The sequence below is a fragment of the Tupaia chinensis genome, unplaced genomic scaffold, assembly GCF_000334495.1.
Source record: "Tupaia chinensis unplaced genomic scaffold, TupChi_1.0 Scaffold143574_1, whole genome shotgun sequence".
NCBI classification, from domain to species: domain Eukaryota; kingdom Metazoa; phylum Chordata; class Mammalia; order Scandentia; family Tupaiidae; genus Tupaia; species Tupaia belangeri.
The window spans coordinates 77,762-89,261 of NW_006203419.1; the positions used below are offsets into that span (position 1 = coordinate 77,762).

Consider the following 11,500-nt stretch of genomic DNA (forward strand, 5'->3'; position numbering starts at 1 on the left):
CAAGTCTTCCTTGTCATTGAGCCCAAAGGAAGAGGGGGTGAAATATGACAGGAAGTGCTGACATCTCTCCAACTCCTGAGGGAAGTACGGGGAATCCTGGCACTTCATGGCGCAAGTCTGCAAAAGACCCCAAAATAGCCCAGGAATAAGGTTACCCCCATCAAACTATCAACACACACACACTGCCTTACCCAAGTCCCCTGTCTAATGTCTCTGAGGAAGTAAAAATTAGCTGCCATTGTCAACCACTGGGCTACCATTTTAATGCTCCCAATGGAATGAAAGGGTAGGTGACTGTGTGCCTGTGTGTGATGAAAAACCAGATTTGGAGAGGTGAAACAGTTCTCTCAAGGATACATGGCCACAGGTGGCAATGTCAGAGTTGGAAGTAAGATCTTCCCATCATGCTCTGCTGTGCTCAGCCTTCCTCATCCACTTATGAGTCCCATAGGGAGTAGTTGGTTCTCCCAACCTTTCCAGCTATGGAGGATGCTGCTAAAACTTTGTAGAGATGCATTGCAGATGATGGAAAGGGCACAGGTAAGGGGACATATGATGGTTCATCAAGCTGGGGTGGAGCATCCATGTTACAGGGCTGTGGAGAAAGTTAATCATGGTGATGACCACAGTGGGCCATCCTGGAACTTGAACCCAAGCAGTCTAATGCCATGGTCCTCATGCTTCACTACAGTGCTGTCCTGAGATCATGAAGGGACAGTACCTGGCATATCGTGTGCATCTCAGTAAACAGTAACTTGCATCATATATGAAATAATTCCCATCATCATCTCATAGAACCACCTCCATTTTACAGATGAGGAAACAAGATCAGAGAAGGGATTCCTAGGGTCATTGAGCTGGAAGGAGGTATAACCAAAGCCCATGCTGTGTTCATTACAACCTTGGCACCTCTGCTCCAGCCTTTCAGCCATCGTGGGAGAGACACTCTGGAGAGCCTGACAAAAAGCTGCCAGCAAGGTAGGACCAAGAGAGGCTAAGACCCAGAGAGGGTCAAGGCATTGAGCACATCAACAGATTATACACTCGGTGGTGCTGGAAGCAGCTCCTCCCATGAGAGTGACTGGGATTAGAGGTGTCCATTGCCTGGTGGTGAGAAGCCCTGAAACCTCATGCTAAGACTGCTGACTGCTGTAGCACCTCATGGATGACATTCCCCATCGCTAGACATCATGCTCCCCAGAAACCTGAGTGTGTCATGACCCAAGTGAGACCATGGTCCTGGGGTCTGGGATCGGAAGGGAAGCTGGGGAAAAGCAGCCCCTGGTGCCCAGGCTGCCACAGGACAGGACAAGCCCTGCACGAGTAGGAGAAATCTACAGGACTGGCACAGACAGACCTGCTACGTCCCCTCTGGCCTCTGCACACAGGTGGCCTAGGACCTGAACTCTGGTAGCCTTGCCTGAAACCTACCAGGGGGTCGATGGGTTTGGGCCCATCCTGGGTCTTCATCGCACACCAGAAGCACCAGGACAGGCAGTCTGCCGCGGCGAAGGGGAGCGCGAGGAGGAAGACAGCCAGCACCAGACCCTGCCACGCCATTCCGTCGCTGCTCTTCCTGCTGGGGAGAGAGGAAAGGAAGATAAGGAAAATCGATCATGACTCTGTGGAGTGTGTCCTGAGCCTGGAAGGCCCTCCTTAGCTCCTGCTGGCAGCACCACAAAGCAAGCATTCTTCTTTCCATTCTAGAGTCGAGAAAACAGAGGCTCAGGGACGTGAAGTGGGTGCCCAAGGCCAAGGATCAAGGAACAGAATGAGCACGGGCAGGGCACAGCTGCGTGCTTTCCTGGTGCTCATGCTCCATCTGCATGACAGCATTTCAAGGCACACTGGCTGTTCATTGGACAGGCGGGGGAGGGAGGTGCAGAGATAAGCAACTGCACAGCAGGAAACGGACACGACAGGACTTGACCTGGTCTGTTGGACTTCAGGTCTCACCGTGACCACTCACCAAGAAGGTGCTTACTCGTGTTTCTCTGGGTTCTCCGAGGCTTCCATCACCTGCCTTTGTCCCTGCCCCCCAGGCTGTCTCCAGGCTGCTCATTGCTGCTTTGTAATCTCTGGGATTTGCCATTTCTACTCCCAAACCATGACCTATTCTGGCCATAGCCTCACCTTCGCCCCTCTCCATGGCTTCCCTGCCTCCAGTTCCCCCTCTAATCCCTCTTGCCCACCCTGCACTGTCCATGCTGGCATATCAATTCTGTGATCAGCTCTACTGAAGGGAGTCAGGCTTGGCCCTTCTGCCCAAATGTCAGAGACACCCTAAATCCCCTCTCTACACCCCAACACTTCAACTCTGAGCTCCAAACACACCCAGCTGCTTGCAATCCTCTTAATGAATGTATCAGGCTCTGTCTTACCTCTGGGCCTTCACATACACTGTTCTCTTTGCCTGGAAAACTCTTCCTCTCCGCTTGTTATCTAGGTCCTGATTTAGATTATCAGTGCCTCCAGGCAGCTTTCCCTGATCTCCTAGGCTGGTTGAGAAGCTCTTCTCTGAGCAATCTGTGCCTTCTCCACCAGAATACCCACTATGGTAATTAGCTGTGTGAGTCTGTGGACTTCGGTTCCATGAAGGCAGGAGCTCTGCCTTGTCTTCTTCTCTATAATACTCTCTGTTCCTCAAATGTGCCGAGCTTACTCCTACCTTGGGGCCTTTGCACCTTCCGTTCCTCTGTCTGCAATACTCTGACTTCAGGCTTTCACATTACTTGCTTTTTCTTGCCTTTAAATGAATTCAATCACATCAGCAGAGAAGTATTTGCCAGCCCTGTGTCCCACGCAGCTCCCTTGGTCTCCCTCTCACGCTGCCGACCGGATCTTGTACTTTCCTCCCTATCTGAGCTCTGCTGTTGCTGTCGTTGGCTACTATCTCCTTCACCAGATCACTAGCGCCTTGAGGAATCCGCCTTTTTTTTTTAAGAGAGACTTGTTTTTATTTTTGCTATAGGGTGCGTATACTCATGGGAGACACAGAGAGAGACCGAGAGAAAGTGAGAAATCACACCCCAGGAGCCTAGTCATGCTACAGTCCCTTCTCCATTCTCCTCTTGGGATTTTGGGCATGCACGCACACACGCCTGGCCTGAGTTTCAACCGCTGGGTTTGGGACTCGAACCGTGGCCAGTCATGTGGCAGTTCAATGCCTTAACCAGTACTCCCCCTGCTGGCCCCAACCCTGCCTATCTTATTTCCCGCTGTGTCCTCAAATCTAAAACCCTGGCTAGCTCGCAGTTCGTCCTCAACACGTACTTGCAGATAAGCTAATGCTTTATAAACGGTCTACTAAAAGTTGTTCCTTTCACACTCAGCTCTTCCTAAATCAAACATCAAGACTTAAAGCCACTCACACGGGGGCACAGTGCAGTTCTCCAGCTGGCAATGAGGAGTTCTCCTAAAACACACATCCTGGCTGAGCTGCAGGTGCCATGCTTCTGCCAGCCTGTTCTTTGTCACCTGGCCCCCTCCGATGCCACTCTCAGAGCAGGCTGCCTCCTTCCTTCCAACTTCCCTGTTCCTGCAAACTGCCCTGTCCACTGCTCAGTGTTTGGGGGGCTTAGATGGTTCTACCTGTGGACCCCAGAGCCCCATACCAGGATGAGGTCTCCCCCTCAAAGCACACAGTGGGTTCCCCTCTAGACCATGCTTAATCACGATGCCAGACACCATTCATTAGCCCCTCCTGACCTAAGCCCCTTGTTTATTCCTTACCAGCGAGGTGGGCACTTTTGAGTCAGGGATTTGTCCACGTTCTCCCTTGAGTGGTGAAGCTAGGGACAAGGCCCCTCTGTTGGACTCCCCACACTTAATGACTTAATGCTTGCAATTGCCAGAACAACTTTGACTCATTAACAGCAGAATCTTCCATGAGACCCAGGGCGCTCAGGCACACGGTCCAGACTCGTGTAATGCACTCAGTCTGCCTCCGCTGGAAGAGGTGGGCATGGCAGCATTAGCCCACCCCGTAGATGAGAAAACTGGTTCTTAGGCTCGGACAATCTCCTGAGGTCACACAGCAATTCAAGGTGAGAGCTCCCTTGGGTTGGCCAAGAATGTCTCTCTTGGATAGGACAAGGTCTGCTCTCCTGAGCAGGAGGCTCAGAGTGGGGAACTCCAGCAAGTGGACTTTGGGTCTATCCTGTGTCTGCCTCCCTGCCCTCGAGTTTCTCTCTGGCTCTATCAGCAGCTGAGCAGATCAGGGTTCCAGGCGAGTGAGCCGTGTCATTTCTGTGTAGACACAGAGCAAGCAGCTCATGTTTTCTCTGATATCAGGCATGGTTGGGCTGGCCTGTTGCACGATTATCAGTAAATTAACCCGTAGGATAAAGGGAACCTACAGCACCCCCTAATCCTGAAGGCTTCTCACAGTTTGGCTCTAGGTAGGAGGCTTAATTTGAGATCTCCGTCTCAGGCAAAAGAAGTATCAGCTTCCTTTCCTTTCATCCATTAATTTCACATTAAATAATAACTCTAATTGATCTGATGGTTACTAAGTACCATGATGCGCTGAGCAATCCTCATGGGTTAACTCAGTCATATAGCAACAATAAGGTATGAATATTATTATTATTATTATTATTATTATTATTATTATTAATATTTTAGAGATTTTTGCTTTAAGGCATGTGCCTTCGCTGGAGAGACAGAGAGATAGAAAGCAAGAAATCACCCCCCAGGGGGTTGGACATACCACAGTTCCTTCTTCTCCACTCTCCTCTCAGGATTTTGGGCAGGCACACACACATGCTTGGCATGAGTTTTAAGCCGCTGGGTCCAGGACTCGAACTGCGGTCAACTAGGTGGAAGTCTAGCTATGTAACCATTCCACCCTCTGCTGGTCCTGGCATGAATATTATTATCCTCCCCATTTTACAGGTGAGGACATTTTCAGATGCCTACTAGTAAGTAGCAAATCTGGGATTTGTAACCAGGCAGTCTGACTCTGGACCCTGCCTTCTTAACCACTGTGTCCTGCCCAGGCTCCTTCAATTTACTCTCAGCCTCCAGCTTCTTTCTCCAAAGGTTTATACCAACCTCCACTTAGAGGAGCGACATCCAGTCTTGCCCTCCTCCATGCCTTCCACACATCAGCCAGGAGATGCTTTCAAAACGCAAATCTGACTGCACCCCTCCCTGCATCCGGCCTCCAGGGCTCTCCATTGCCTTCTAGAGGAAGCCTGGGCCCTTCACCTAGCACACAGGGACTTCCCCCAGAGAGCTGACGCCTGCTAGGTCCACACTGCATATCGAGCCCTGTGCTCAGCCCTGCATGTGCCTGGTGCACGGGAGTCCTCACAACAGTCCCGTGAGGCTGGGGCTAATATTCTCTCCATTCTGCACCTGAGGAAATGGAGGCACAGCGAGAGCACATAATCTGCCCGAGGTAGCCCAGCAACTGCATCAGAGCCTGACCCGGGTTGAACCAAACAGCCTGCGATTCCAGAACAAATACCACCTCCCCCACCCCAAGCCACATCTTTCCAGCCTTTGCACGCAGGGTTCGCTCTCCCTGGAAGGCCTTTCTCACCCTTACTCATCTCCTTCTGACCTGGCTGACTCTTACTCATCCTTCAAAACTCAGCCTTAGTTACTTCCTCCAGGAAGTCTTTCTGGATTAGGCCCCTCTTTTGAGCTTCCATAGCCACCTTGGCTGACTCCATCACGTAAGATTCTCCTACTTTCCTGAGTTCTCTACTGGGCAGACTGTGCGAAGTCCCCAAGGTGAGAGTGTGTGGTGTGTTTCACGATGGCAAGGAGGCCGGGGTGGATGAAGGGGCATAAGGCAGGCACTGGGGTGGAAGAGGTGGAGAGGGGAGCAGAGGCTAGATGAGGTCGGCCCCTGAAAGCCCAAGGCGGGGTTTGCATTCATTCTGAACGTGACGGGAAGACTAAGGAAGGTTACGCAGTGAATGGCTGAATGAGTACAAGGTGTCAGAGGGTCTCACACAGTAGCTCCGTGCGAGTGGGAGTGCCACAGTGTGTTAAGTGAACATTGCGAAACTGGGAAAGTTTTATGTATTTTTAAAATCCCAATTTCCAACTTGTTTTGAAAAAGCCAACAGCCTGGAGTTTGGGGGCCTGCATTCCAACATGGCAACCGTCACAGAGGGACACACACGGCTCTGTGCCCACCTCGTGGCGCCCCTCACGTCTGTCACTGTTGAGCGCCTGATAGATGTTTGAGTTTGCAACCTCTGAATTGCCTAATTTATCCACTTGGACAGGCAGTGTAGGCAGGAGGAGTTACGGTCACAAGAAAGGAGAGAGAAGACCTCAGGGTAACCTCCGCCCAGAAGCAGGATCATCAAGTGACCTCAGTTTAACCTCCGCCCAGAAGCAGGATCATCAAGTGATTCGTGATGGGGCCTTGCTTCCCAGCCCACCACCTCCCACTTCTTCCAGAAAATGACTTCACTTCACTATGCCTCAGTTTCCTTATTCAATCCTACACCACCCTCCCCACGCAGCCCTGGGACTCCTAACAGTGGTGGTACAGGATTAAATAACAGCCCATGCACGGAGAGCCTGACGTGTGCCTCGCACGTAACAGGCACCGTCCACGGTAGAGTATGAAGGCTCCTGTCTAGTCATACTTGGGCCACAGAAAGCGACAGAAGGGGGCAATAGGGAGCGATAATAAAGGGCCTGGCACAGTGGGAGCAAAAATGTAGTTGAACGAATTAGCTGCCAGCTGTGGAGGGTTCGCAGTGTGCCAGGCTGGGCCAAGTGCCCCTCATTCTGGGCCTATCAATCCAGTCACAGCTGGCAATTTTCAGGCACCTCCTGGGTGCCAGGCTGTGCAGTACCCCTTTACACATATGAGTTCAGATCCTCACAGCAGCCCCAGAGTGGGTGTTTGTATACCCCTTATTCGAAGGGCAAGACTGAGCCTGGGAGAGGGGAAGTTGCTTGTCTAAATTCACTTGGCTTGTAAGCAGGAGAGTGAAGCTCCCAACCAGATCTCTGGGTTAGAAGGGCACTCCAGAAACACGACTGGAGGTTTCCCTAAGCTGGCCTGTCTCCCTCCTTCTATAGGAAGAACAAATTATTGAGCAATGTCGGATGGGTCCACCTTTCCAGTGGGCACGGGCTGAGGAATGGAGCTTAGCAGTCTGACATCAGAGAGAGCCTTGCCGGCTTACCATCTCTGAGTTGGGATGAACTGAGGGAGAACGACCTTGACCGTGCCTCGGGCTGAGAAGAAAGCAAGCCCACTGAGTCGGCAGCCATGAGAGATGCCATCAGGTGAGCGGAGAGATGCGAGGCCCACGGCGAAAGGAGGGGCCTCTTTACAGACCAGGTGGACCTCACCAGGCAGGACGCTCTGAGCTTGGCAGTCGATGAAACGCTTTCTCAGCCACTACCTCAGGGAGCTTAGTATCAGCCAGCACGGGAACGAGGGGCTGATGGGGAAGAGGATGGATCCTCTCCTAATAAAAAAGGATTTTTTTTTTTTTTTTTAGGTTTTTGCCATAGGGGGTGTGGTGTGTGCTTGCCAGAGACAGAAAGTGAGAAACCACCCCCCGGGAGGGATGGCCACCCTGCAATCCGCTCTTCTTCATTCTCCTCAGGATTTTAGGCATGCACGCGTGTGTGTGTGCGCACACACACACACACACACACACACACACCTGGCATGATTTTCAGGCCGCCGGGTCCGAGACTCAAACTGCAGTCGGCCACGTGAGAGAGTCCGGTGCCTCAACCACCAGACACCCGTTGACCCCAGGAAAGGGCATCTGGACTCAGCAGCCTTCCTAATCACATGGCGAATTCTTCACAGTCTCTTTCTGTACTGGACACAGTCTGCTGGCTCTGCTCCTCTGGAAAACCCTGCCTACACCACGCCCACACCCGTTGGTCTCTGTCCATGGTTGTTTCCAGGCTACGAAAGTGTAAGTGCTTTTTAGAAACCAGGACTGAATGGCTCAGAAAGCTGAAAGTATTTACTAGCTGGTCCTTTGCAGAAAAAGTTGGCTGACCTCTGCCTGCATTAATTTTATAGTCATTTTATATTTTGAATAGTTTGTAAGCAGATTTTCATAGGTCTTTTTTTCTCTCTCTTTTTGAGAGGTTTTTGCTATAGGGCTCATGTGCTCGCCAGAATGACAGAGAGAGACAGAGAGATAGAAAGCGAGAAATCAACCCTCTCCCCAGGGGGGATGACCACGCCGCAATCCCTTCTCCTCCATTCTCCTCTCGGGATCTTGGGCATGCACGCACATACACCTGGCAGGTCCGGGACTCAAACCACGGTCAGCTACATGGGAGTTCAGTGACATAGCCATTACGCTAACTGCTGGTCCCTCATGGGTCTTCATGCACACCCAATAGTATCGAATACTAAAGTATTCCCCGTACCTTGTTTGTGTTTGGATCTCTTACGGGGAGGTCAGGTAGGTTCGCTGGTGGAAGAAGTGGGGTGCAGCTAGCCCCATAGTAGCCCAGAACCCCTTTTAGTGGTTCCAGCTGCTCCCCCAGGCAAGTTCCGAGAGGGACTGAGGCTCCTAGCCTTGGAATTGTCCTTTTCTTTGGGAGAAGAGAGACATGGGCTCAGGGGATGGACAGACCCCAGTACCATCTCCTCCCCAAACCTCAACCTTCTCTTCTGTGAATGGGATGGAGCACCCCTCTGCCTTGTCCAGTGAGGACTGCCTGAGGTAGCAGCATCATTTAAAGGGCCAACATGGGGACCGCCCAGTGGTATGGTGGCTAAGGTGGCTGAATCCCACATGGCTGATTGTGCAGTTTGAGTCCCAGGCCTAGTGGCTTGAGAAACAGGCCAGGCACATGTGCATGTGTACCCAAAGTCCTGAGAGGAGAATGAAAGAGAAGAAATTGCAGCATGGCCATCTCTCCGGGGAGTGATTTCTCACTTGCCCTCTCTTTCCCAGAGAGTGCACACACCCTGCAGCAAATTAAATAAATAAATTAAGTGCCCGCAGGTAGTAGACCCTCTGTTCACCCAGGGCCCAGACTTCCTTGAAAGAGAAGGGTCTTCTTGCCTCTTACCTCAGTGATTTTTCTATATTATAGTCAGTCACAGGCTCCAAGGAGCCGTAAGCATTTGTATTAAAAAAGCCAGCGCGGAATAATAATGTCTTGATTTAACATTGCAATTATCTCTCTGAGCACTTTATCGCATATGATTATCCCTATTTGATAGAAGAGGAAATGGGAAAAGGTAGAAATGAAGTCACTTGTTTAAGGTCATGGTATGAGTCAGGAGGGAAATGGAGACAGAATTCAGGCCTCCCACACCGGGTGGTGACTCCCACTGAGGAGAAGGCACTGTTTTGGTGACCCTTCTCTGATGACAACCACCCTTGCTGCCAGCCAGCACTGTGCCTCTGCTCTGTACAAGGCATCTGTACATCCCAGATGCCATGGAGGGCCATTCAGGGCAGGGCTGTCAGTACAGGCTCAAGTTGCAGGTGAAAAAAAGTGAGGAGCACATGATGAAGTGGCCCTTGTGGTCACAGAGTGATTGCGTGTGTGACAGAGCTGGGATACTCTGAGTTCAGAACACCCCTCACAGGTACGAGCTCTTCCTTACACACTTTATCTCAGTTACTTCACTTTTTCGCACTCAGTAGAATCCAGTGGGATGGACACTGGTAGCCCCATTTTCTAGAGAGGGAAAACAGAGACCCAGAGAGCTGAAACGATTGGGTGAAGGCTAAGATGCAAGGAAACAGCAGAATCAGGCTTAAAAGTCAATCTGCTAACCCCACTCCGGAAACCTCGCTGAAGTGTAGGCATGTGCTAAGTGTCCATCCGATTACACCCCAAAATCTCACATTCCTGAAGATAAAACCATTTCAGATGCTTTTACCCCACTCAGAAATACAAAGTCCACCTTAGTGGCTTTCTAGGGGGCTGGTAAGAGACCCCGAGCTGGAGAAATGTTGCCCCTTGAGGCTTTAGAGTCATCAACGAAGGATGAATGACCAGTTTATGGAAAGGGGGCTTGGGCTGTGAACAGGAGGTGAAGCCACCTTTTACACCAACAAAAGCCAATGCACAGAACATAGGATGGGGACCCCACATATGCAGAGACCAGGGCAAAAGATGGCCCTACAGGTGATGGCCACCGCCATGGGATCATGACATGCATTTTTAGGAGACTGTGTTCAAGAGCAGGATTTGTTTGGAACTCCTTCCCTGTTTTTATCAGTGTAATTAAGGGATGGGATGAAGGGCAAAACAAGAATGAACTAGAGAGATAAAGAGATGAATTAGTCAGAGAGTTACCTAAAGAGAGACATTAAAACAGAGAAATAGCAACATCATAGACACACAGAGAAAAGAGGGGCCAAAAAGGGTGGCAGAGATGGGACTTGGACAAGCAGAGAAAGGGATCCATTCCCCCAGGACATCAGAGAAAGATGGCAGAGCGCGAGAGAAAAGAAGCTACAAGTGAGAAGGAAATGAAGAGGGGATGAAAGGGATGAAAGAAGAAATGAACAAAACAAGGGAGGGAGAGAAGGCAGGAGAGGACATGGGCTTGGATTCAGGAGGCTGACCTACTATGTGAATCGCAAACGCCATTCTGTCCTCTGCTCCTCCCTGGTCATGCCCTTTTCCCCTAGTGACCAACTGCTCAGTAACTGCTCAGTAAACCCTCATCAAGATAAATCCAGGAACAGGACAGAGGCCCAATGGCAGTTTAAGCCACCATGTGGACAAATTGGCCCCAGCGAATACATCTGCAGCCTGAGCCCTGCCACTCTGGCCCGCCTAATCACATGGCGAATTCTTCACAGTCTCTTTCTGTACTGGACACAGTCTGCTGGCTCTGCTCCTCTGGAAAACCCTGCCTACACCACGCCCACACCCGTTGGTCTCTGTCCATGGTTGTTTCCAGGCTACGAAAGTGTAAGTGCTTTTTAGAAACCAGGACTGAATGGCTCAGAAAGCTGAAAGTATTTACTAGCTGGTCCTTTGCAGAAAAAGTTGGCTGACCTCTGCCTGCATTAATTTTATAGTCATTTTATATTTTGAATAGTTTGTAAGCAGATTTTCATAGGTCTTTTTTTCTCTCTCTTTTTGAGAGGTTTTTGCTATAGGGCTCATGTGCTCGCCAGAATGACAGAGAGAGACAGAGAGATAGAAAGCGAGAAATCAACCCTCTCCCCAGGGGGGATGACCACGCCGCAATCCCTTCTCCTCCATTCTCCTCTCGGGATCTTGGGCATGCACGCACATACACCTGGCAGGTCCGGGACTCAAACCACGGTCAGCTACATGGGAGTTCAGTGACATAGCCATTACGCTAACTGCTGGTCCCTCATGGGTCTTCATGCACACCCAATAGTATCGAATACTAAAGGATTCCCCGTACCTTGTTTGTGTTTGGATCTCTTACGGGGGGGTCAGGTAGGTTCGCTGGTGGAAGAAGTGGGGTGCAGCTAGCCCCATAGTAGCCCAGAACCCCTTTTAGTGGTTCCAGCTGCTCCCCCAGGCAAGATCCGAGAGG

At 50.8% G+C, this 11,500-nt stretch overlaps 1 protein-coding gene across 3 annotated transcripts in view; it reads right to left on the reverse strand.

Annotated features, from left to right (window-relative positions):
- Positions 1–11,500, reverse strand: part of PDYN (prodynorphin) — an 18,655-nt gene that overhangs the window by 2,132 nt on the left and 5,023 nt on the right. For 2 of the 3 annotated variants that reach the window (XM_027766458.1, XM_027766460.1), the window contains exons 3-4: positions 1,432–1,579; positions 1–117 (exon numbers count right to left, since the gene is read on the reverse strand). The exon at positions 1–117 is cut by the window's left edge and continues 2,132 nt beyond it. In XM_027766458.1, coding sequence (XP_027622259.1) covers positions 1–117; positions 1,432–1,560 — 246 coding nt within the window. In that variant the 5' untranslated portion in view covers positions 1,561–1,579. The remainder of the gene's footprint in view (positions 118–1,431; positions 1,580–11,500) is intronic. The other variant, XM_027766459.1, reaches the window with a different exon arrangement.